This window comes from Nomia melanderi, chromosome 13 (assembly GCF_051020985.1).
Source record: "Nomia melanderi isolate GNS246 chromosome 13, iyNomMela1, whole genome shotgun sequence".
Taxonomy (NCBI): Eukaryota; Metazoa; Arthropoda; class Insecta; order Hymenoptera; family Halictidae; genus Nomia; species Nomia melanderi.
The window spans coordinates 6,626,405-6,652,149 of record NC_135011.1 but is presented as its reverse complement, the minus strand read 5'-3'; the positions used below and the strand labels follow the sequence as shown (position 1 = coordinate 6,652,149).

At 43.0% G+C, this 25,745-nt stretch overlaps 1 protein-coding gene across 3 annotated transcripts in view; it reads right to left on the bottom strand.

Moving 5' to 3' along the window:
* Positions 1–25,745, bottom strand: part of LOC116423997 (uncharacterized) — a 161,974-nt gene that overhangs the window by 5,157 nt on the left and 131,072 nt on the right. For all 3 annotated transcript variants that reach the window (XM_031969853.2, XM_031969854.2, XM_031969855.2), the window contains exon 5: positions 19,922–20,168. In XM_031969853.2, the coding sequence (XP_031825713.1) occupies positions 19,922–20,168 (247 nt within the window). The remainder of the gene's footprint in view (positions 1–19,921; positions 20,169–25,745) is intronic.

The following is a 25,745-nucleotide window of genomic DNA, read 5'->3' as shown; positions in this document are numbered from 1 at the left end:
ACACTCCTCTCCAACTCGCAGAACAAAGTACCAATTCATTTAACAGAAATCATCGCGTCCGCCGTTTTCACGTTACATTCGCCTAGCTGAAAGCGCGGACAACAGAAAAACAATGGAAAAAGAAACATCTACTGATGACACAATATTCCACGCAATCACACGCGAACACACTGCGACCCGTTCATCGGTGCATGGATCGGAAGCGGCTCCATAATTTCCCATCGATTGGGTACGGTGTTTTTAATCGAATGGCCCGTCGGATGGACAAAAAACTGGTCAAATGGCAGCACGACAGCACTGATACAGAAGCGGCCGACAAAAAAAATCGGCTTCGAAACTACTATCCGATCGATTACCGTTTTTATCCCCTCAGAAACGAATATTTCTATTTATTTCCTTCAATTATTCTATTATTGTTGTTGTTTTCGTTTTATAGAAATAATATTCCACAGTAATTTTCATTATCATATACTTGTCGTACTCTAAGTGATTGAATTTATACTTGTGAATTTATTAATATCGGTAATGGCATTAATTTTAAAGAAAGTAGTCTACAGTTTCTGGATATAGATGGATAAACCAAGCTTTAAAAGAAAAGATCAGAGAAATATTAATGAATCCCTAACATTGAACTTATATTCTGTTATTTTATCGCTCCTTTCTTATTACTAAGGAACTTTATATTAACTAAATAGTCGAAGAATGCAAAGACTATAAAATAACAATCGACATTATGCATTTGCAGGAAATTTCAAAGTAAAATATCCAAAATGTAGATCTTAAAATATTTAACAAAGAAAAATCTTCTTTCGCCATATCTATATTCTCCTAACTATATTCCTGAAAAGTTGAATATGCGTAACGACCCATCGTCTAAATATGACGAACACCAAAAAGTCTAAATTACCAAAAAAAAAAAAAGATATTAACAGGATTAATCGATAACAGGAGAAAGAGGAATCAGAAAGAATGAGAAGGAACCGTGAATTGGGCTTCATTTCTGAAGGGTTAATTTCAGTGCACGAGACCAAATACATAATTCATCCGTGTCCAACGACATTCCCGCTGCCGACAATGCCAGTGCTTTTTCCGCCCACGCTTTTTCCCCTTTCCTCGGGTTAAAGTTTATTAGCCGCGATACCAGCTACCGATAAGGTCCGTGGTGTCGCGGCCGCGGGGAATTTAGGGGCGGAATATACGGCTCTTCATAAACCTGGACCGGCGCACGGTTTGTCCAGGTAGGCGGGTCACTGTTTCCGTAATGAACGGGTATTGGGTGCGGGGTTGGGGAGAAGAAAAAACGGGACAGGGGTGGCGGTCGATATTCGATTAATTGGATCCGGCCGGCTGACTCCTTTCCCCGTCTTCGTCTGCTGAAAAAATAAAAGGCGAAACGGGGGGACTCGAACTCGTGACGTCTAGCATTGTAATCAGAGAAGCTATCACTGTCGCCGTAAGAGTTTCTTGGTACAATAGACTTCTGTTTATGTCAACAGGCCGGGGAAACGACAGTTTGTATAATTGAGTGGCTGATATAACAGAGTCCAATGAAATGTATACTACCTATAGTTATTAGTTCTGATAGGGGATACGGTCTGGGAAACTGGAGTGCGATGTACGTAATGTTCCATGGTCTTTATTCTTAGAAAGTATCATTTGGTATTGATAGAGCTTTAGTTTAAGTGGAAACAGGAAGTGTAAATTTTGAATATACTATTGATTTGGAAAATTGATAATGATGAAGTAATTAGTGAAAGTTCAATCATGAAACACCTTGTAAGCCAAGGGGTGAAAATGTTTATTTTGGTCTACTGTTTGGTTAATCAGTAATTATACGTTGTATGAATATTCATTTCGAAAGTGTTTGAATCTCTGTTTGGGAACTAACAATTAAAAGCACAGAAACACTGGACCGGGAATTAAACTAAAAGTTACAATGTGGTAAACTAGACTGCGATATAGATACTATTATTTAAATTTAACGATGACAGAATGAAATATACGTAATTACGTATACTCCATAAATACTGTCGCAATATCCTGTCCACCGAATCCTCGCCCAGCATCCACCTTTCAATCTCCATAACGCCCACCCCTTCGTGATTTTATTTCCCGGAATCTTAAGTCCCCATAATCTTCCCTTGAAACTTCAATCTCTTGGCGACCATCCCCGCCCCTCCTCGCGCCGAATCGTCAGACTTCGCAACCTCTTTAACTCCGAAACTCCAGCGAGCGACCCCCGCCCCCGCGATCATTCACTGAGGGCAGATTTTCAGTGAGAAAGAATCAAAGGAGCGTGGAAGTGTTTTCGAGGGGATCGTAAATCCGACTGCGCTCGGTTCACCGAAACTTTCTAACCGCTCGTTAACGTGTACCAGCGATCATTCGATGACGGGCGACTTGGATGGCTCGGAGTGGCGAAGGGTGGCTCGTAAACCGCGACTCGTAAAGATCGTGACGGTTTCGAGCGTAGCGTGTCCCTCGCCGCTTTCGATGAGGCTTGTTCGAACGTTGCAGTGGGTTCGCGATGGTTAAATCGAATCGACGACGGGGATCCTGGGAATGAGGATCGAGAGTATCATCGTCGCTATTCGATCACGACGATTCGGATCGGACTGTGTCGAGCAACAATTTCGCCCTTCTTAGTAGGTGATAATTTTAAATTGGAAGGTACAGAATATAAGAATATAAGAAGAATAGAAAAATGATTTGGACGTAGAATTGGTGAAGGTACTAATAGAGAAATTATAATTAGAAAATGTGTGTCGAGCAACGATTCCGCTCTTCTTAGTAGGTGATGATTTTAAATTGGGAGGTTTTAGGTAGAGTAGAAGAACGATTTTGACGTAGCACTGGTGAAGATATTAATAGAAAAATTATAAATAGAAAAGGTCGACGAAGGAGTTAACAACAGGTACGAATGGTTCATAAGTTATTTGATAATGTTAGAGATAGAATGTCAATGTGATGTCAGGCCATGTCAAGCAGGAAACATTAATGGATTGTCTAGCAGTTCTGAATAGAAGTCAGAGATTTATTATGAAATCCAGAGTAGTAAAGGTCAGCGAATGGTCTGGCGATCCTAAGTAGAACGGTCAATGAATTTTGAAGCAATTCTAAGTAGAAAAATCAATAACTCCTCAGAAAATTCTAAATGGAATATCTTATTAATTTCCAGGCGATTTTAAGTAGAAAATGTTATTAATCGCCAAGAGATTTTACGTAGAAAAGTCAGTTTTGTTCACGGAATTGTCCTAAATTCCAAAGTAGTGCAGGTCAGTGAATAAGTCAAGTGACGGTAAGTACAATGATCAATAAATTCTCAAGCAATTCTGATTAGAAAACATTATTAATGTTCAGGCTCTTCTAAGTACAAAAATCAACGAATTTCCCAGCAATTCTAAATAGAGAAGTCAATGGAATTCCAAGCGATTTTAAGTAAAAAAAAAACCAGACCTAACCCAGCCTCTGTGTCGAGCAACAATTCTACCTTTGTCGAAGGAAACTCGTTCCCTTTCTTCGTGTTTCTGGTCTCTCGAGTGCCGGCGACTATTCGAAGGAATCGAGCCGGCAACTCCGCGAGAAAAGTCGAACGGAGAGTTTGAACTCCTTTAACTATCCACCGCCCCCTCTCGCCTCTCCCCGTTCGGGATAATTTCCCATGAAAAATTGCTCGTCCCTTCCACAAATTTCTTTCCCCCTATCGCCGTCCCTCCGGGAACTACTTACCAGATTGAATTAATTCACCGGTAATGCCCGGGCGACGCTTAAAAGCTCGGTTATTAAAATAATACGTGTAAAGTATTTCTACCCAGGATTTACGTTAATAAGGACGGCTTTTCGCCGTCGCTCGTAAAATTTAAACGAATCCGCGCGTTGGAAGAACAAGATGTTGCAGCAGCAGGTCGAGCGTAATGCCGTTGGACGGTGATTCGAAACGAAATTGGGTTAATTATGTGTCCGCGGTATTAACGTGTAAGAAGGTGGCCCGAGATAATCGAGAATTATGTTACTGCGGCTTTAAACGTGAGTCTTGGGTATTTTTAATGCACAGCTTCTGCTGGGATTCAATTTAATCCCTTAAATTACCTGTTAACCACGTAAAGCGATAAATAGATTTGTATAGTTTATACTCATGAAGAGAATATTAAATTCGCGGGTGAGATCGTAATACGACTTTAACAATTTCCGAGACTTTGTGTGAAAACGTTGTCCTCAAAAAGTATCTGTGATCGTAATCTCTATAATAACAAAATAATAATACAAAATTAAATAGTGTATCAACAGCAAAGTAAAGTCTTCGGGAAAATTAAAAATTGACTGTGTTTGCGTGAAGTAGTTAAAAGTGACGGAATTTAGAGTGACGTAGTTTCGACGTGAATCTTTAAAAGATGGTGAACTTTCGGTCGACAGCGGTGTCCTCGGTGCGCCAAGCTCAAAAGAACGTTCGCACTTACGCACTCTCCCGCGGAGCGCATTAATATCAAAACGAAACGAAGTTCAGGGGCTATCAAGGCAACTGTACGCCTCGTAGAGGCCATTAACCGCGTTAAATTAATCCCCCGTTCCGCGTACCAGCAAACGAAAGCGGCTAAACTGAAGTCGGAGACCCGCGTAGGTGGGGCCAAAGGGCTGTACTACAGATTGCGACGTCGCCAGCAGACGTTTCACGAGTAAAAAGCTACCGGGCTCTAACGAGATTTTACGAAGGGCCTTGTTGTTCGGCGTAATGACTCGTATCGACCTTGTCAACCGATCCGGCAGCCGCCCAACCAGCTGCCAATACGAACCATCGGCTTGTTAACAGATACAAAAAGGTTTTTAAACGATCGTTGCCTCATAGACGCAGACCTTGATCATCTTGCCCCGATTAGTCGTTAATTAACTTCGTCACCCGTGAGTCGATCGTCAGATTTTCACTTTTTAATGGGAATTTCAAAAATTTTCGATTTAATTCTATTGAAGTAAGTCGCCAGCTTTGACTATCTACTGATTTAATACGTTCGAAAATTGATCGGAAGATTTGCAATATTGCAATTCAGGATTCTAGGGTTTCTATTGCTCCAACTTCGAACAGTGGTTTTCAGCGTTCATTAATTTCTAAAGTAAAACTTTGACTAATCGTTAATAAACGGAATATTTACTGTACCATTAAAACTAAATTCTGAGTGTACAAATTTTTAAACCCCTTAACTCTTCAGTTTCAACTCGCGCCTCTCTGAAAAAGGGAATATTAGTAGTTATTCAATGGAATCCAGCATTATCGAGGTGCTTGCTGGAATTATTCCTCGCAACGGATAAAAAAGTGAGTTGTCCAGCGTTGAAATGATGGGAATGGAACCGGCGGCGCCGCGGGGCTGGGGGGGGGGGGGGGGGAGGGCGGGATGAAACGTATGAAAGACACGGCATTACGTTTTCCAACGGGTGGATCATAAAACACAGTGCAAATGGAATAAATAGCGGCAAACGGCTGCGAGCCGCGAGCGAGTATAAATATCCGCTTTATGGAATAATTACAGGATCGAGGAACTTGCGGTGACCGGCGTTACAACCGCGGAGACTAATGGCGCGCCCGCGACTCGCAACCTCAACTTTTAATTATGAGGATGACGATATTTCACATCGCGGCGAATTATTTTCATTTCAGACGACGGACACGAGATATTTTTCCATCCACTTCCCCCGCGTCACCGGTTCCTACGGCGCGGACTGTCCGTCCGGTGAAATTTATCAAAGATCGCGTTGAATAATGGAGGCTCGTTTGCGAAAGGATGCGATGGAATTATTTTCGCCGCTGGCTCCTAGCGATTATTCACATCCTGCACGAGAGATATTGCTGCCAACTCGCCTGACGAATCACTGGCTTCGCGAGTTCCGAAGTCATTACTTGACTCTCTGAATTGCTTTCGATTATTATAATTACTAGCTGGGTGATTTTTTTATCGAACGTTGAATGTAGTGTATTAAAAGGAAATTTTGAATAAATAATGTAGGTTAATAGGTTGGTAAGTAGGAATTTATTCGAGGACGTTAGGAATACTTTTAGGTGGAACAGATTAATGATTTATCGAGAGGATTCTCAGTTGAATAGAATACTACTATGTAAGCGAAGTAGGTCAACGTATTGTTAGACAATCCTAAGTGGATGTGGTCAAGGAACTAAGTTAATAATAAATCGGAAAGGTTAATGGATTGCCATACAATCTGAAACAGAGAATGCAGTATCCGGAGATTCTATATAGAGAATGTCAGTAAGTCTTCAGTCAATTTTAACCAGAAAATATCAGCGAACTCTCAAGCGGTTTTAAATGGAAGAAGACGATGATTTATTACGAAATCCGAAGTATGAAATGTCAGCGAATCGTCGAGCAATCCTAACAAGATATAATCTTAAATGCTTGATAATTTTAGTGCTAACTCTTTGCACTCGACAGTATTTCACTAGAAACATTCAACATTTTCCTATCAGATAAAGACGAAATTTTGTTCATCTGTCCAATGAGAAAACATACATAAATTAAAAAGCAAAGCTATTTTATTTCAATACACCAGATGTTGACGCATTACGCAAAGCTTAACCCCTTGACGTACAAGTTTCTTTGCGACTACGTTCGTCTAAGAAATTTTACTATCAATAATTCGCGAAAACAAACAAATTTCCCATCCATTGTAAGTTTATTCCGAAGATAAAAACATCGAGAATAACAAAATAGACTTTCATTAAATTGTTCTAAAAATCTTTACCGCGAGTCGCACTCGCTACTATACAAGGGGATAATGTTACACATAGAACTTTATAATTTTGCTATATAAAACGGTCACTGAGAGCCACCTTTCAACTGCAAAGGTTTAAAACAGAAAAGAGATAGAACCGTTCCCCCATTCAACGAGCAATCAAATAATTTCGCAGTGTAGACAAGAGCAGGTCTTGTGCCCGCTATCATCCCGGAATAATCTTCGTCGGTAGGATATGCGGGCGACACACGTGTCCTAACACGCGTGAAACGCTATCGCCGATGGACGTTTTGATGGAGCCGACGGCGGTCACTAGCCGGCCCCGCTTGTCAATCAAAATCGAAACAATTCCAACCAGAGTAGTAAATTGGTCGAGTCAGTCGCTTCGATTGGACGACGGCAGATGGGTTACGAGAGATATAGAAATGAATTTCGAAAACCGTGCAGCTGGGAAAGAGGTGATCGTAACGGAGGAGGCATCCGTCGAAAAGTCGGATTGATTTTCGGAATCGTTCACGCGTGCCGCACTCGATTTACGAGAGGCTCCGCCGGGCGAACGGGACATCATTCTGCTTACCTGAGAGAGATTTTTCAGTCTGTTGCCTGCAGTTATCAGGAAATACTTGTGACGATGTTGAAACATTGGTGCACTTAACGAGAAGATCATCTTTTACAGAGAGCTACAGAACGATGTTCGATGAAGAAGATTTAATCTCTTCGAGCACAGTGGCGAACATGTGTACATTTAATTTCAGATTGATATCAAAGCTCGACGATGGACAATTCTCTTTTTTCATGTATTCTTAGTCATAATCTTCGTGTTTATGTTCTACGATTCATACCTACTTCAGACTGCAACTGAAAAGGAACTAAAATCATTTCTATTTCTTCTAACAGAAGAATTGATGCTTGAAGAGATTAACCGGTACGACCAGAAAATGGATACACAAACTCTAGACACTTCGTGTTGATCATGCTTTTCATAATCTAAACAAATACAAACTACAACTGAAGTGAAAGTAAAACAATTTCCATCTCTCTTAAACGACTTGATCCTCGAACAGATTAAGTGGTACGGAAAAATGAATGTGCAAACTCACTTTCCATCGTACCCAACCAACAACGTGACTCTTGATCCACGAACAATTCGTTAAATGCGAATCTCGTTGTCACAACCTCGAGATCCGCTAAAACTCCTCTCCCGAGCGATATTCTAGTTTGCGTACCGTTCACCGGAATGTTCCTCGCTCACCTGTCAGTGGGAGGGAGCGGAACGATGGCGGTTCGCGGGTCACACGGCGCAACAATAGCGCGTGTCCGGTTGTTCCGTGATCGGAGCGCGAAGCGTCAAAGCTCGGAACATTGTCTGGCGCGTGCACGGGCCAGGTTTTGGCGGTCGGCCAATTATTTGTTGGCCCGGAAGCGCAGGCTCCCGGCATCAACCATCGTCCTGCCCTCTAACATTGATGAAGAAGCGGCATGAGCGACCCTCCAGCTTGTCAAAACGTATTCGCTCGTAGATACAGCGCATAATATAACGCGGCGACCGATGGTTTCAGCGAACGGTGATCGCTCGAAAACCGACCGAAACTGGATCGAGGGTGGAAGTCACGGACGTGACAAGGGGATGACTCGTGTCCATCAACGTTTCCTCTCGTTTACTCCACCCTCAACGGTTCTACGAATAGCGGGGCGTACGTGTTCCCTCTTCATAAAAATTTCGATGGAGGTGCTGTAATTGGTTTCCCGGCACGAAACAAGCGGTTCAAGATCGAACAAATCGAGTGACGCGATTGGGGCAATTATTTTTATTGCTCCTGGTGTCTTGGAAACTGGGGCTCACGATTAACTGAACTGCGGGTCGATGAATCTTTTAACCTCTGGATGGTGACGTCCTGTTTTGAGTTATTTATTGATGATCAGAATAATTTGCTGATACATTTTGAGTTATTTATTAGTGATTGAAAAAATCTGTTGATGGCCTCTTTTGAGTTATCTATTGATGGTCGAAGTGATTCATTGGTGACCTATTTTGATTTATATATCGATGATTAAAGTAATCTATTGACGATCTACTTTGAATTATTAGTGTTTCAGAGGTAACTCAATAGTTAGGTCAAGCTGTAAATTGGTTACATCGAGTTTGATAAAAGGATGAATGAATCTTACACAAATGTAATTGAAAATTAATGTAAATAGAAAAGTTGACAAGTCGCGACTTGAATAATTCTGTCGATAAAACCGTTTGCCCTTCAAAGGTTGAGGAAAGATTATTCAGAGTTGTCTGGTTTCTCGCGAATCAATCTACCAGATTCTTTTTTCCCAGAGTTAGAGATAGGGGGGTTAGGTGTTTTCGGAACGAGAAACAGTATCGGAGACGTTGCACCCTGCAAAGGGCGGCGTTCAGCCTGATTATCGATTGGTCGCTTTAACGCGCCACGGGAACCGTCGAAGCGTTTACGCGTGTAACGCGGTTTATCGCGTTATCTTCGTGACGCCCGCGAGATTGCTCCTCACGGAGACACTTTGGATGAAGGGAAAAGTGGATGAGACAAGGGGCCGTGATTTTCTTTTTTCTGCGACAGTGTGCAGTTGCCAAGACACGATATTCTAAATAGATCATTTTATTTGATAGTTCCTATTCAGTATCAAGATAAAAAAGAAATTAAAGAACTCCGTAAGAAAAATCAGTAGCTCCAAATCTCGTGACAAATGCACATTTCCCACTTTGACTTTCACGTCACCTAATTTCAAACAACACAACGCCCACATACTTACAAATAAATATTTACAATAAAAAATTGACAAAACCAAAAATTCTTCGAACCTACAAGTCCTTATTTCACACAAAAAAATTGATTCCATCCAACGCATTATCAAATACAAACATAAATACTCCGAAGATATGAATCGCCGCTGAAAATAGCGAATCCACCCCGTTAAAAGCCTGAAGAGATCATCTTCCCTTATTCCAGGCGTAAAACAACAACCGGCGCAGTAAGATCTTCCCGACGATAAATCCCGAACCTCCTTCCCCTAACGGTATTTACATTCTTCTCGAATATATACGGATACAAATCCCTCGCCGCGATTCGCCGTAATTCCGCGGAACGAAAGAAAAACAGTCTCGCCGGACGGGGCTCACGTTACAGAGTTACTAATCGAAGCGGATAGTTCCTCCCCGCCCCGTCTTCCTTATCCCTGGGCGCTCCTTTACCCCGTTCCAACCCCCAGGCAGCCTTCGTCTTTTTTATCTGCCCCCGCCCCCGGTTCCGTTCGTCTTTTTTCCTACGCTTTATTTCCTCCACCTTTCTCTCCCTCGGCCTGTCACTATCACGGTCTCTCTCGTTCCCCCGGCGTTCCTCGAGAAAAGCAACCCTCTCCTCCGACGCCGAAGCGCGCAGCCAGCACTCTCGTTGCTCCTTACTATTCCGGGATACCCTCGAAAGTGCAGCTGAGAACTCGCCTCGCATTGATAATGCTCCGGGTATATTCCGCCGATGGACGAGCGCCGAGGGGCGGCGCGCGGCAGTACGGGGGGGATGCTCGAGGGAGAATTTCACGGGATAGAGAGAACCTGCGAGGGGAAGAAAGAAACGGCGGAGAGGTATCGGCTGCGACTCTCACCGAACAGAAGAAACGACACGGCCGCCCGTACGCCGGGGATGAATATTAACCGAGGCCTGCCGCGAATGCTGCCTTTTCACCCCCGCGACAACCCCTGTCGATGCGAATCTTTGATCTCCTGCGTTTTTAGGGGTGGCTGTGTATTGATTTTCGGACCGCTCCAACGTTTCTTCTGGATCCTTCGGTAAGAATCCTTGCATTGGATGCTTGGGGATTTTGGAACTGTTTGCAGCTGGTTCTGATTGGGAATTTAGGATTGTGAATTGATCAATTGGAACTTTTGCGATTTGGGAATTTCTTTTCCAGTTCCCGTTGGGAACTTGTGTTTGTACAGTGAATGGAGAAATATTGATAGCTAACTTCGGTGGTTATAGAGGTTGAGGATTTGAACCCCTCGCAAACGAGTATTCTTTAAACTTGTAGCAATTCTTTCTGTAAAGGATTAAATTATGCATCGAAGTATTGAATACTGAACAAGAAGAGAAGCATGTTTTATTAATTATCAAGCAGTCAAAGATCGAAATCGTCATTGCAACGGAGGGCTGAGATTTCGACCGAGATTGGAGGTAGTTCCCTGCAACAGAAACGATCGAACGATCGCTCTGATTATTGAACGTGTAGCCCGAAGCGAAGAATCCAAGTTTCCGATCCTCCGAGGCAATAACTTAGTTGTTCGGTTTCTTCGCACAGTCTTCCTTCGGATCAGTTCCTCGCGAAAGCTTGACCGCATCTTTAACGCTTTAACGGACTTGCGATTCGCGGATCACGGAACAAAGCCCGATCACACTTCACCCTGATTATTTAGAACTCTCAAGGGTTTCCCTTTGAGCGGTTCTTCATAGAAGTTCCGGCGATTGTTCGCGCGAGTTCGACTTTGTCTTTGTCCGACACCTCGGTAGATTTACGATTCGCGGATCAGAGGGATCGGTGCGGCGGCGCCGAGCTGAACAGTCCGGCGGGCTCGAAGGTCCAGACTTAAAGGGCCAAAGGGAGCCGGCCTGTAAAAGGACAAGGCTCGCCCTGGAGAAAGTAATATACTAATGGCCGCGGTGCGCAAACGCGGCCCCTGGCATTCTTCATCGTGACGGCGCAACGCGGTTTGCCATTCGGGAAAACGGGTCTGCAATCCCATAGTCAAACTCTATCTGGATACATGTGCTCACAATCCTGCACACGTGAGGCAGAGTTATCAATCCCTGTGGAAAACGGATGGAGCCGGGAATTTGGGCCACGGTACAGGGTGTCCCGTAATTAGTGGCCCGCGAGGGGAAAGAGACATGTTCTTTGAGGATGTTTTCTTTGATTCGAGAATCATTTTTATGAAGTTCCCTCGCATCGACATTATCAAAGAGTATGATAATATAAAACACATTGTTCTTCGAAATGTGTGTATATACTTAGAAAATCCGAGAACGGGAAAGAATTATTACTGAAGACAAACATTTAGTTGTACTTAAAATAACCTACCGAATTCCTTAAAGCTTCTGGCTGAAGATAACCCAACAAACTGAATCTCTTCAATTTATAATTGCTTCTCAAGATCCAATCATTCCACTCAACACCAATTGAATCCTCTCTATCTACCAAATACTAAACTCCCATCTGCGATACAAAATCCCGCAATAACTCGATCCACTCCGATGAATCACCCCAAGCACCCTGCTCGGTTTCCGCCATAAAGGAGCACGCGACGCAGACGGAAAGGACCGTCGCGTCGCCGTGGGCGCGGCATTAACATTGGAAGACGCGAAATTCCAGTGGATCCGATTCGTTTCGGCCGCTAGACGGTTCGCGTCTCAACGACGATATAAAGGGGTGGTTCGATTTCCGCTTTAGGGGAGCCAGCCGGCCGGGCCGGTGATATAGGGGCGCGCGGAGCGAGGAACACAGAAGAGTCCTTTAACGGTGCGTTTATGATCCTTTTACTGCGGAGTAATGGTATTGGCAATCGAGTAGGCATCCGGACGACCCCATTGGCCGGGTCGCGGGGCTGTCTGGCTGGAGTGGCGTCGCGGCGCAGCGCGACGCGGCTTTATCGCGCGGCTCCTCGCCGACAGACGTCGCGCGATCGGCCGACATCGGCCATGAAATCCTCCTTCGGGTCCCGGTGAGCCTCGTAAGGACCGGGTCGCGCGTAAATCAGCCGCGAATACGCGCCGGCGGCGGCTTCGACGGGCGACCGCCCCGGGGGGATGAGTCAGCACGCTCGTAAACGAGCAACCCTCCAGCCCGGTGCAGCGGGTCCTGTGTGTCTCATCCACCCCTGCCGTCACCGCAGACGCCTTTCTCGAGTGTCTCCGTGGATTGAGCTATCAAATTGATTTCGCCGGCTCGCGGCGCGCTACGGGAAACCGCGGAGTAATTGATTCCTACCGCGCGCGTGAATTTTGGGGGAGCGGCTTTGTTTCTTGAGGAAACTGCGCGTTAATGATACAAGGGTGTTCTCGGGCGAGTCGGCGCGAGGGGGCGGGAGATGGATGGATTGAGGGATGGAAACGTGGAAATTCGGGGATGTAGGAGAAATGGGTAGAGTAGATAGAGGAATGGATAGAGGAATAAATAGAGACACGGATAGAGAAGTGGATAGGGGAGTAGAGAGGGGAGCGGAGAGAGAAATGGATAGCGGAGGTTATAGAGAAATGGATAGAGAAATAGGCAGAGAGCTGGATAGAGAGATACGAGAAGAGATAGAAGATAGATAAATAGATAGCGGGAATGGGGACATAGATAAACGGATAGAGAGGATGATATAGGAACGATTAAGTTAAATAGAAGATAAATATTGGTTTTTGAATAATTTTCTGGACTAATCTGAAGGGAACGTTTCTAGATAAAATTGAGGTTACATTTGTGCGTCGTTGTTAAAAGTAGAGATTGTTGAAGAGTGTAGATTGTAAAGAGATTTTTTAATAGATATTTTTAAAGATATTATTTTATAAAATTGAAATTAGAATTTATCTCTTGAGCACCCTGTACAGCCTATTATCACAATCAATCGCTCGACCCGACGGGTCAAATGTCCCGGAAATTCCGAGAGCCGGGATCCAATACGCGTCTAGATGCCGTAAGTGTTTTGAAATACAAACGGTGGAAGGGGCCGAGGGCAACAGAAATTTATGCGCATTTAGATACCTCGAGGATCTCGTATTCTTCGCCAACTTCCGTGGCTCCAGCGAGAGGGGCTTGTATTCTAATCGAAAACGGATTCCCCTTGTGTACATATTTTCTCCGGAGACGGTCTTCACAGGAAGAATTTTTCCCCGGAAAAGCCCAGGCCGAACTTTTTTCACGTCGTGATCGATAGAACGCGTGGCAACGGATTCAATGAGAAACAAACGCGCGAATTATAAACCGTGAAATTATTCGCATTTTATGCAACGACGATCGTTTACCGGGGAAACGGGAAAAACTCGGTTCTAATGTTTCAGTGATTTTTCTTTTGTCCCCGTAATTAGTTGCAGCGTGTTTTTGCAAATTCGCGCGTTCGAGCGACTTTTTGCAGGAAAAGGGAAATTAAATTGCAATCAATTACCCCGATGGAACGTTTCCATGCGTGCTGTCGATAGCGACGACGTCTCGTTCCGATAATTTTTGTTTCATCGTTGGGCGGTGTCAGTTTGTTCGGCATAATTGCTATTCAATTCGAAAGGGAGGGGCGGAACAGAAGGGCGAAACGGGGAAACGTGAAAGAAAGGAATAAGAGGGCAATCGATGGTGCGCGATCGGGGAATATTTCCGCAATTTGAACGCCTGTAACGTAGACACCGAGCTATTTCCTTCCTTCATGAAATCGTCGGCCCACTTGCCTCTTGCTTTCAGCAGAGCCTTCAGCGCTATTAATCAATGGGGAATTCAGCAATTAACGCTCTGGTTTTATTAACGTGCCACTCTAACCCACGCCTGTGCCATCGAGCCATTATCGAACGGATATATCTCACCGTTCTACTGGGTGTCCTCTACTTTTCTATCGTGGAACCTTTCAAACAGTCACTGGAAAAATCTCTTGTCACAAACAACAAATTTCCTTCATATCTCTCACACTGATTATATAACACACAAATTGTACGTCGACATGAATATACTTTGGATTATACTATCGAATCATCAATTATCTTTTATCAACAACAAAGATAAAAGAAAACATCTGGACAGAATTTAAACATCCAATTTCTGTCGTACAACTATATTTCCATTATTATAATTTCTACCATAAAATAAGACATTCTGATTTGATCTCTGACAAATGTCCCAGCACCAGTTTCAGTATTCTACTTAACAGTTCCCAGTCTATAAAGAGACAAACTAAATTCCTTCTTGTAACTCGCAAATAAAATACATTGTAACTGTTACATGTAGATCAATGTTCTCTTTTATCAAGCAGGAGTTACTCAAAGAATCGGTAATTCTAGATCACCCTGTGCAGATACACAGCAACACATCCGCACAGGTAATTACGTATCCAGAAGCGAGCGAGCCAGCGCACATACAGGCCACGCTCATTTTATATACGAAATTTGATCGAGCCGTGCCCGGCCGCTTCGACGAAGCCTTGCATTTTCGCACTTTTTCCAGCCCGCTCCTCTCTTTTTTCGATTCCTCCTTTTTTCCCCGCCACCTTTTTGCAGGCGAGGCTCGATCACCGTGGCCACTCGGCCACCCGTCGGACCGCAGACTCCTTTTTTCAATTTTAATCCTCCACCAGATATCAACCGCCAGAAAGGGCGGCGGCCACCATCGCCGCGACTCCGCGGCCACCGCTCGCAATTTTCAACGATTTCCAAACCGCCGCCCCCGAAATCGCCTCAATTACCCGCCGGAGTAGAATTCCATGCTCATTCCTTCCGTGCGATATATATATATATTTCCCTTTTTCGTTCCGTGGATTGCAACTATTCTATTTCACTTTGGGAGCAACGGCCAATTCCTGGCGGTAATGAAACCAGAATGAAAAAATATATATCCAACGCTCGAATATCTACTGTTTTCCCTTTCTCTGCTCTCGCCAATTTATTTGGTAAAAATTGACTTTTTCAAACGGAACACCCAGTGTCGTGTACATGCTAACAGAAGTCAATGAACGTGGAACGATATCGTTCGCGTGGCTTCGTTTCAGAGAGAATTGGCCAAGGAATGATATTTTCTATTATTGCCGCATGTCATTTCAACAATCCCGCCGACGAAATTAAGTGAAACAATTGACTCGTATTAGTAGATTAACAAAAATAACGAATGGAAACAAAAATGATCGGAATCTCATCGAGACGTTAACAAATATGAAATAAACGAAACATTCAAACTGATAATAATAAACAAGAAAAATACCAGAACCTTATTGAAACTTCCACCAGACAAGAAATTCAAACCGAATATTTTCAAACATAAATAGATCTCTAACGATGCGTCATTCTTTTATCACCGAGATAAGACACACCCTACATCGAGGGCAAAAAGGATCCTCCATCTTTAGGGGTGGGCAGAGTCGGGTTCCTCCGGCGGAACGCAATAAGGCTAACGGCAACAATAACATTTATGGATGTGCAGGCGCGCGGGGATGTATCGATTCATCTTTCACGTGAATCACGCCAGCCCGTGACAGCTATGCCGCCTCTGCCAGCCGTATCAGCGCTCCGCCAAGAAGCAGCCGTCGCGACGGGACGGAGCGGGACCGATTGTTCCAGATGGAAAAGCAAAGCCGTTACCCTGTTACGGGAAATAGGATCGCGTCCCTAACTGAATCACTCGCCGCGATCTCACCCCCGGTCGGTTTCATCCCCAGTTTCGCCGCCTTTTTGTCTCTCCCCGAGCTTCCACAACGAGAACCCCGCAATTATCATGCTCCTTTCTAGCGGGCGTCGGGCCCCTCGCTTCCGCTCGTCTCCCCCTTCGTTTTCTCCCATTGTCAAGGAACTCAGTGCTGTCGAAAATGGCGAGCGCGTGAAAGAAACACCCTCTTCGCGCGTTTCGAACCTTGTCTCTGTGCTAACCCTTACGTCGGCTAGCGGGTATCCATTTGAAATCTTCTTCTACGTAATTTTGTTCTGTTCTTGTGAAAATTTCATAAGATTCCTTTGAATCTCTGTTTTTTGGATATCTTTGTTTGCCGATTTTTATTTTGGAAATTAGAGAATTCATGTATAGATGTTGTAATGAAATTTGGATACAAATATATATTTTGGTTTTTAATGTAGGGGTTGATACTGGTTTTTACCTGTTGGTTCCTTTCTGATGGATATAGAATTTATTTCGTTACTTCGAATAGATCGACTGAGAGAAATTTCTATCTAAATTTTCAAATCTAGAGATTTGAAAACAGATCTTTTCCGTCGAGATTTGAGGTGTCTAGTAGGATTTGTCTAGGAAGCTAGAAAAGTAGAAGTCACTGGAGTCAATTAGCAAGAGATTCTCAATTTAATAACGGATAATAAATAAATAGATTGAAAATTGTAACTCAAACAACAATGGTCATGCAAGTAATTCGGCGGATTAAATGAAATGAAGAGTATCCTCGATGAAATCACTCTTTTCATGCAGTAGCGTGAGACCTTCAGCTGCAACTCATTCAAAAAAAGTTTCCAGACCACTTCTGCTCAATTTTTCAGTGACAACTCGAATTTTTCAGTGACAGAGATTGACGGACAAAAGCAAAAGTTAAGCAACGACACGCATCGATTTGCGGCAAATTACCCGGAAGAATCGCGTATTATCGCTTTAGCGAGTCCTCGGGCTCATTAATCGGCAAAATTATTTCCATGGGACCGGAACAACTAACGATGTTAATAACGCCGCGTTTGCCGCCTTCGGAATTCCAAGCGTTTTAACGAGTTCCATGGATTTCCCCGGATGAAAACGATGATTAAACCGGAATGAAAATTTTATCGGCGCCCCACAAAATAGAAAAGGTAAGGATAAATACAGGCGGGCGCGATGACCTCGGGGAGCAGCGGCAATTTATCTCGAATTCGGAATCGCCCGCACTTTATTAAACCATTGTTACTCTCCGCGTTAAAATTCGAAATTCAAATACGTCCATTTAAATTCACCGTAGAATATTTACCTTGTAGCAAAATGAAAAACTGTTGGAATCTTTTACTCCCGTAAAACGCAGCTGCACTGCGTGTCTATCTGCAAACGAACGATCTCGAAATACAAATACCCGCTAAACTTCATAAATCGAGCAATAACTTCTGCAAAGCAAACGGCATATTACTCCAAGCAAATCGTAGTATCGTGAAACATTAACGAACGTACTTCTATTGCTATCGATCCAATTGAAAAGCTAAAAGATTCTTCGAAAAAAGAGAAACTAACAAGAACATCGAACGGTTCAAGGAACTTCTGGCTTTTTTAATAGACCACTGAATCGAGAACTTGGAGGCTCCATATTTTCTCGAGGTTTTAACGCCTGCCTCCATGGAACTTAGGGTGGCGGAATGATTTTCGGAAGTCCGCCGGATGTTCAAAGTTCGAATTGAAACGCCCCGGTTACAGGCACCAATTTACGGCGTTAATGGAAAAATTTTGCAACCTTCCTGGAACGGTGCCGCCCTTCACCCCCGTTTTCTCTGGCCAGCCAGTCGTGCGTTAAGGAATCAGGTCCAGTGGGTCGGAAAGAAGATAAAATTCCCGGGATGTTCGTCCGCCTCGTTAGATCGGAACGACGCAATTAACAACGCGATCCGGTCGATACCGGTCGCCCGGTATTATCCGGGCCGGTCTGATCGGTTGAATTTTACCGCGGCTGCTGCGGCGGCTGCATTGTTCTCGTCGCCTCCCCGCGCCGATATTAAAGGGGAATGCAAACACCGGCCAATTGGCTAGCCCAGTTTCGCAACTTCCCCGTTCACGATGTCCTCGGAAACTTTGTCACACCCCTGCCTCCTTGTACCGACGAATTCAGTCAACGCCCAGCGCAATTCAGATTCATGAGACCGATAAAATGAACGCGATCGAGCGACTGATCGACTGTTGAAAAGAATTCGCGACGAACGCGACGCCTCTCCTCGCGTGTAAATGATTATCTCTAGCTGCCTGTGAACAGGGTGTATCAAGTAACTGGGATAGATTGTAATTTTGTTTCCGTTGACGATGGGGAATGATAGTTAAAAAAATCATTGCAGTATTTGACGGGTTCTGTCGTGTTGCTAGTTTTGTCGTAACTGATTGATGCAATTGCAAAGTGTAATTGCACTTTTGTCTTAAATTACGCGTTGAAAAATTTTTACTTTGAGTATTCAATGCTTTGGGAATACTTTGTTATCTTGAATTACTGCCTTGCTATGTTATTTGCTGACAGTATATATATATTCGTTGTTTTTAGATTTAGAAAGTTCCAAGGTAAAAGTATACTGGAGATGAAAGGTGGCGAATAATATTTTTTCACTCTTTCAAAGCTTTAACTTATCCTTCTAACTGGAGCACTGAATTATCTACTGAATAATATTGAAACTGACTGAGGCGAAATTCTGATTGCACAAAACTTGGGAGTACATCGAAGCAAATGAAGGAAAATCAATTCCATTTGTATTACCTTTCTGTAAATATTAACTCGGAGGTTTCAATGAGAAGATATGTTATCTACGAGTCTTGGAAAAGCAGGAAATTATCCGAATGTTTCGAGTACAGTGACATCGAAATAATTCTCGAAACACGAACAATGTATCAGTGACGTAAGTCAACCCGTTAGATGTAATTTCATCCGCAACAGGCTCGTTGTTTCCTTCATTACGGGGAGGAAAAAAATTTCTCTGGCGATGGTTGAAGGAAGATCGCGGAACCATCGGGTTGGGAACAGGGTTTGAAATGATACGAAGCATCCTGCGCCCATTACTGAACGCGGAAAAACGAGCTACCTGGTGAATCATTAAAAGCCTCGGCTGGAATTCTTCCCTGTTCCCTTTCCCACCGGCTGGAATTCTTTTGCCGTGAATTCATCCTGTTAACGGGGCCACGTAAACCGTGCGCCGGGCTTCCTTTATTAGCACTGTTTACCGAGTTAATAGAAAGCAACTGGATGGGTGTGGTTTGATCAGCCCCTACGACAGGGAATGCTCTTTTGACACTGTCAGAGGGGAGTTTCCTATGGTCTTCGATTAATCCTTTATTGCACGATGAAAGATATAGGTGGAAATTTTGCACATGGCGAGCAACAATAAGTGAACATCAGAGTGTTCCTTGAGAAATTGAAAGAAGATGAAATTTTGTTAGATGAATGTTTGGGATCATTCCCTAATTCGAATCGTGGAACTATAGCTATTGATAATTGAGAATTATAGGTTGTTCCAAAGCATGTAAATATGTATTAAAGTAGGATTATAGTATTTAATAACTAGTGAGGACTATAAGGTTGCTTCAAAATACGTGACTACGTTGTAATGTAGAATTATAATTATTAATAACTGAGGAAAATTGTATGTTGTCCAAAAATACGTGACTATGTGTTAAAGTGAGATAATAATTGTCAATAATTGATGAGGACTACAGGTTGTTTTGAAATACGAAATTAATTGAAACAGAGAGTAGATAAATATTCTTGTCATCTTATAGGATAGTGTTTACTCACGGTGTCCCCGTGGCGGAGATTCTCCAGTAATAGACGCTATACGGGGTGCGTCTTCGTTGATTTCGGTATCAGTCGACTCCTGGTAGATGTCCGCGATGGCGGCGGTGCAACGCAAGCACAGCCGACCGTTTCTGAACATGTCGCTCGTCACCTTAAATTCTATAGTCGACTTCGACACCATCGAGTCGTCATCGTCTTGGGGGATCTCCAAGTGCCTGGACCTGTACTGCATGCTGTCGTTCGTGATCTGCAAGAGAAATAATACCGTTTCTCACTCTCAAAGGTACATCGCAAAGCAAGAGATACCATCTAAACATCATCTAGAATATCAATATTTATAATTGCAAATGTCTCTATCAAATAATTATGCTAATTGGAGAAAACTTATTTTAACCGATATTTTAATGTCGTCGATGTCGCAAGTAGATTTAAAAGAATTTCTCACCGCTTTTTATGACTGATAAATAATAATAGGTCGAGATGTTTAATGAATTCTGCGTCATTTATTTCTTTCGGCTTTTATCTGACGAGGATCCGAATTTTTTTTTTATATTTAATCCACGGTTCGTTAGTGTCCCATTTCCCCGATTTCATTTAATTGGATAAACGGAAGAAGGTGAACGGGTAATAATTTAACGGTGAAAAAGGTGAGTCGCTTTTCCTTTTTTCCTCGCACGGGAGATTTAGCCGTGAATTACTTTCACCGCGCGTCGGAATATTCGCGCGTTAATAATGCAAGAAAGCAAGCGTGCACCTCAAATAAATATTTAGCGAGCTGAAAATGAAACAGATTAATTCTGAAGCGGGCCCGTTGTATATATTACGGGAACAAGTATGTAGAAAGCATGAATTATTATGCCACGGTTGTATAAACGCGGGATGCCTGTTGTTTGGGTGTGTAACGCCGTGTCCGTGTCGTAGCGAAGATTATCTCTTCTTGAAAATATTAATTACCGCCGCCTGTCTGAGGGAAAAGGCAATTTAAACGATGAACCATCGCGATCAATTCTGTTTCTCCTTAACGAATATATTTTAAACACTTCATCAATTTAATTCGCTTTTATAAATGAATCTTCCCTAATTACGCGCACATTACTACAATTCTCTATTTTACAGTTCACATCCTTACGATTCATAATTTCCCTTGACCCCTTCAACTGCAATTTATTCTCAGGCAGCACTGCTAAGAGAATTTAATTTTCTTACTAGCGAGTGCAGCTCGTCGTTATTACGTTGACCAAGAAACTCCATGACAAGCTGGACTCGTCATTTCAGTTCAAGGACTTAATCCTCGCATAGGAAAGAATAACACAAACGATTAATCATTCACAAAATCGCATTCATTCAACACAAAATCATTCTTAACCACAAGCACATCAACTAAGAAAACTATCAAAACCACAAAGAAATTTAACAAAACCCAACACCATAAAAGAAAGCTACTTTAAAAACTATTTCTACCAACAAAATCCACATTCCATCTCCTATAATCATTCTCAATCTTAAACAGATGAACTAAAAAATCTATCAAAACTACGAAGAAAATTCACAAAACCCAATGGCATAAAAGAAAGCTATTTCAAAAACCATTTCCACTGACAAAATCCAAATTCCATCCTTCGGAATCACCCAATCAAGAACAAAACCATGCAATCAAGAACCTTTCCCCGGCAAACGAGTCTCGCCAAATTAATATCTCGCTTAAACCAGCGATCCGTCGTTATCGCGTTACATTGCCGGCCCTTTTAACAGTCCCCAAGACAAATACTCGGATCGATCCCGCCCGGCCAGCCCGGCTCAAACACACCGCAGTCAATTCAATTTCGCGGTCCCATCGAAGGTGAGATTTTCCTGGGCAAACCTCCGCCGCGGCGGACCGTGGTATGAGCCTCGAGCAGATATTACGCAGTTTCGTTGCTCTTAACGTAAATGAACGGCCGTAGAGCGCAGGTCTGGCTCTGCTCCGCTTTTCCCTTTCTCTCTCTCTCTCTCTCTCTCTCTCTCTCTCTCTATGTCTCCCTCGCGTAACCTCCTCTCTTTATTCTTCATCATCATCTTCTTCTTCCACCTTTTCTTTTTCTTCTCGAGAGGAAAGACACGGCGAGGACCAGCTAGAAGAGAGGTCGACCGACCGGCTAGGTACAAGAGTCGCTCGGCGTTATTACTTCGGGGAACAAACGAGGCCGTGCATTAAGTCCCGCGGACCTGCGATGACGCGGGATTGCGCGGCGTGTTCATAAAGCATAATGCATAAAGCTTGCCGGTGTCGCTCGCTACGCGCTGTACACCCCAGTCGTGCCGTCCTCCGAGCGTTACCGTGACCGGAGGATTTGTCCGACGGGTTTTCCACGTGATCCGGCGACACCTGATCGTATCGTAGACACCGGCCAACCGTTGCCTGTCTTTGTGGGATCACGTTTAATCTACGCCGAGCCGGATTTCACGGTGCTCCTCGCTGTCTCGCAGCTTTTGTAGATGGACAGCGATTTCTGGGGATATTGGAATAGTTTGGGAATATTGGGACGATTACCTTGTGTTTTGGGAGATGCTGAAATTGAAGCTTTCTGATCGTGCTTCGGAGCGTTTGGGTATTGTTCGAAGAGTTAGTGTGAATTTAAGATGATTGTGCAGGTTTATTAGGATTTAGATTTAGGTTACGTTACGCGAATTTTGATTTGCAAGGATACTTAATTTGCAAGAATGTAAGCAGAGAAATAGGGTTATCAAGGAGAATAGGTTTGTTTGACTAATACTAAAAGAAATGTTAAGTTTCATGTGTTTTATATGGTTTTTCGCGTTTTCTGAAATCTGTGCAGCTTCAGCCTTTCATATTTCTGATTTTATGAAAATTTGAGATCTAGTGATGAATACAAAGTTGGTTTCTTCTAAGAAGGAAAGTAAAATTGAGATAGGTTCTGTGAGTGGAGTTGTCGAGGCAGTTATAACATACGGGATTTACCGTGTGAAAGATTAATTAGGGAAACTCGTATGATGTATTTATTCTACAATAAGAATATGAAGTTTGAGTAAAGAACTTAAACTTTTTCACTGGATCTTATTAGATTTTGTTTGAATTTTTATGTCTGTTTCTGAATAAGTATCTAATTAGAATAAAGAATATTTAATGCTTCTTTTATTGAAGATCCTCAGAGACTCACGGAGGGTCTTCATTAGCTTGTTTTAATCAGTGATCAGTGAACGTGAGGAACATTCATTGTTCGTCTCGCGATGACACGTGTCAGCTTCGGCTCCAGCGGAAAGAACGCGAGCCATAGTCTGTCCGAAAGATAGAAGGAATTTTGCATGAAGCGGTATGTTACCGGGACACGGGGAGATAAACGACGGCGACAGGAATTTCGAGAAAACTTGCAGAATTTACGTTAGTGCGGAATTTCACGGAGGACACAAAACACTCATAAAGTCTGCGATATGACAAACTGGACGTACAGCTTCCTTGTAGCGAAATTTTATGTGGAATAATTTCCACGTAACCTGCGAGCCGGACGAATTGTCTCGGAAATACTTGCGGCTCAATTTGTCCGCGTTTATGCTCTTTAGATCGCTTTGTATCGCCGGAAATTGTTGCACACGAGCTTAAATATTGAGTCCAGTCACAAATACTTCACTATTTAAGAATACTTTCCCCTGTATCAGAATTTCAGTATTAAATTTCTTCCATATTTAATTCTACTGAATGTTAAAAATTACATGTCAGGAATAAACAATTTAATAGAATTACATTTGGATGAAATTAAAAAATCAAACATTTAATTGTATTTAATTTATATAATTCATTGACACCATAATTCAACACTTCATTTCAGAAATAATACATCCTAAGACATTCTTCACTAAGTTTCTTTACGTAACGATGTCTAAGAAAAAAGAATCGTAAGTATTTAAGAATTCAAACATATTATCTCACATCGGTAAGAAAGATCATAACGAGCTAGAAAACGCGTCTGGTCGCGAAATGACATTCGCGATGACTTGCGCCGTTTCTCTATCGGTTTTCCGTCCAACTTCAGGAAGAAAGCACTAACGAACAGTATTTTCGTGGCCCGGATTCGCGACAATGGGACAAGTCCGTGACAAGGACACTCTTATATTACCTTAACCTGATGACCGAGTCGGCTTCGCGTCAGTTACATTAATAACCGACGCTGTTTTAATCGACGATACCCGATTAAGGTCAAGGTTTCATCGAAATGAATCCTGGTATTAAATATTCCGAACGAACGTATAATACGTAACATACTTTAGTCCTGAATCACGTGAAACTGCTGAGAAAAGGATCACGAGTTTTCCAGATGAAAAAAATGCAGAAATTGAAATTGAATCGCACGATTTGAAAATCTAATATCCCTGTTGTTGAAATCTCGCCGAATAAAACAGTGCCAATGATTTTAACATGGCTGAACCCGAAGACGAAACGACAGGTCGCGAAAGAATCACGAAAGTTTCCAGCAATGAATGGATCTGACTTTGAATTTATGAGGCACCATAGAGCTGCACGCGAGATTTGTTGGAAATATTCGTTGATGTTGACGAATTGACGAGAAGAAACAGCGGCGCACGAACCGGGGGAATCGGCCGTGAGAAAATACGAGCGCGCGCTTGATTCCGAATACTCGGCGTTGCGACCGGATTCTTTTGGCAGAGGCTCAACCGAAGATCCTAAGCTATTTCATTTAACTCCGTCCGCGTTTTGAAGAATTGACGCGACGAGTAACCGGAATATTCAATGAGTACGTCGGATTTATGGGAATGCTTTCGCTGGTTTTCAGAGAAAGATCAAGTGATTCTCCTTGGGGACGAACCTTCCAGTGAAAAAAGACTTTACGGCATGTTCGTGGCTTCTGTTTTGTCAAAGTATAATACATTTACCTATGATAACTCACGTTGAAATACTGAATGAAATTAGAAATTGCGTTTGCTATTAGGAAAATTCCATTAATCAAACTATTACTTCGACTGAACTTCACAAAATCCGTTCATTCATTCACACTAAACGTAACACGACCAGTCAAATAACCTGTTCTAAAGTTTCATTTAAAATTCTGCGTTTCTCTTTGTTCACTGACTTTTATATCAATTCCAATATTATCCGATTAATCAATCTCTCAATTTCTATCTTCCCTTATGTTTCTATTTCCAATAAGAAAAATGTATCATCTAACTTGTCTACCTTTATTTTATAACCAGTTATTTCACTAGTTACCGTAGAAATATGCATATTCAAAGTATCGATACGTTCACCGGTAAACACCACTCTCCAAATCTAAAACTCATAAATACCTACAACTTCATTTCACTCTAACCCACAAGACGTCAACTGAACTGTACCTAAATCTTTTCCTCCTCATCACTTACAGTACAATTTACTAAATAGCAATTTACATTTCAATTATGACAGTAGTTCAATCAACGGAAAAGCTCTTTTCTCCCTCGTTCCAAGACAACCGTCCATCCACTTACGTGCACAAACGTTACAAGTTTTCGGCGTTGGTTAAAAGAACTCTGGGTTGGTAGTTCCGCTAACGGACACGTTGACCGGTCTGCCAACAAGAAACGAGGACCGCGGAACGTCGAGGGCTGGGGACATTAAGAGAAAGTTGTCGACAATGGGCCAGGTTAGCTCCGTCCTCTCAGGGAGTAACAGGGTGACACGCATCAGAGTCCGTTAGCGCGGGGGTCTGGGAGCCGAAAATGGCAGGGTGAAATTGCTGGCTCGGTGCACTTCCCAGCGGCCATTGTTGCCGGGCGCTAGACACGCGAATTTTCAGTTACGCTCGAGACGCGCTCGTGCAGCGGCACCGTTTCC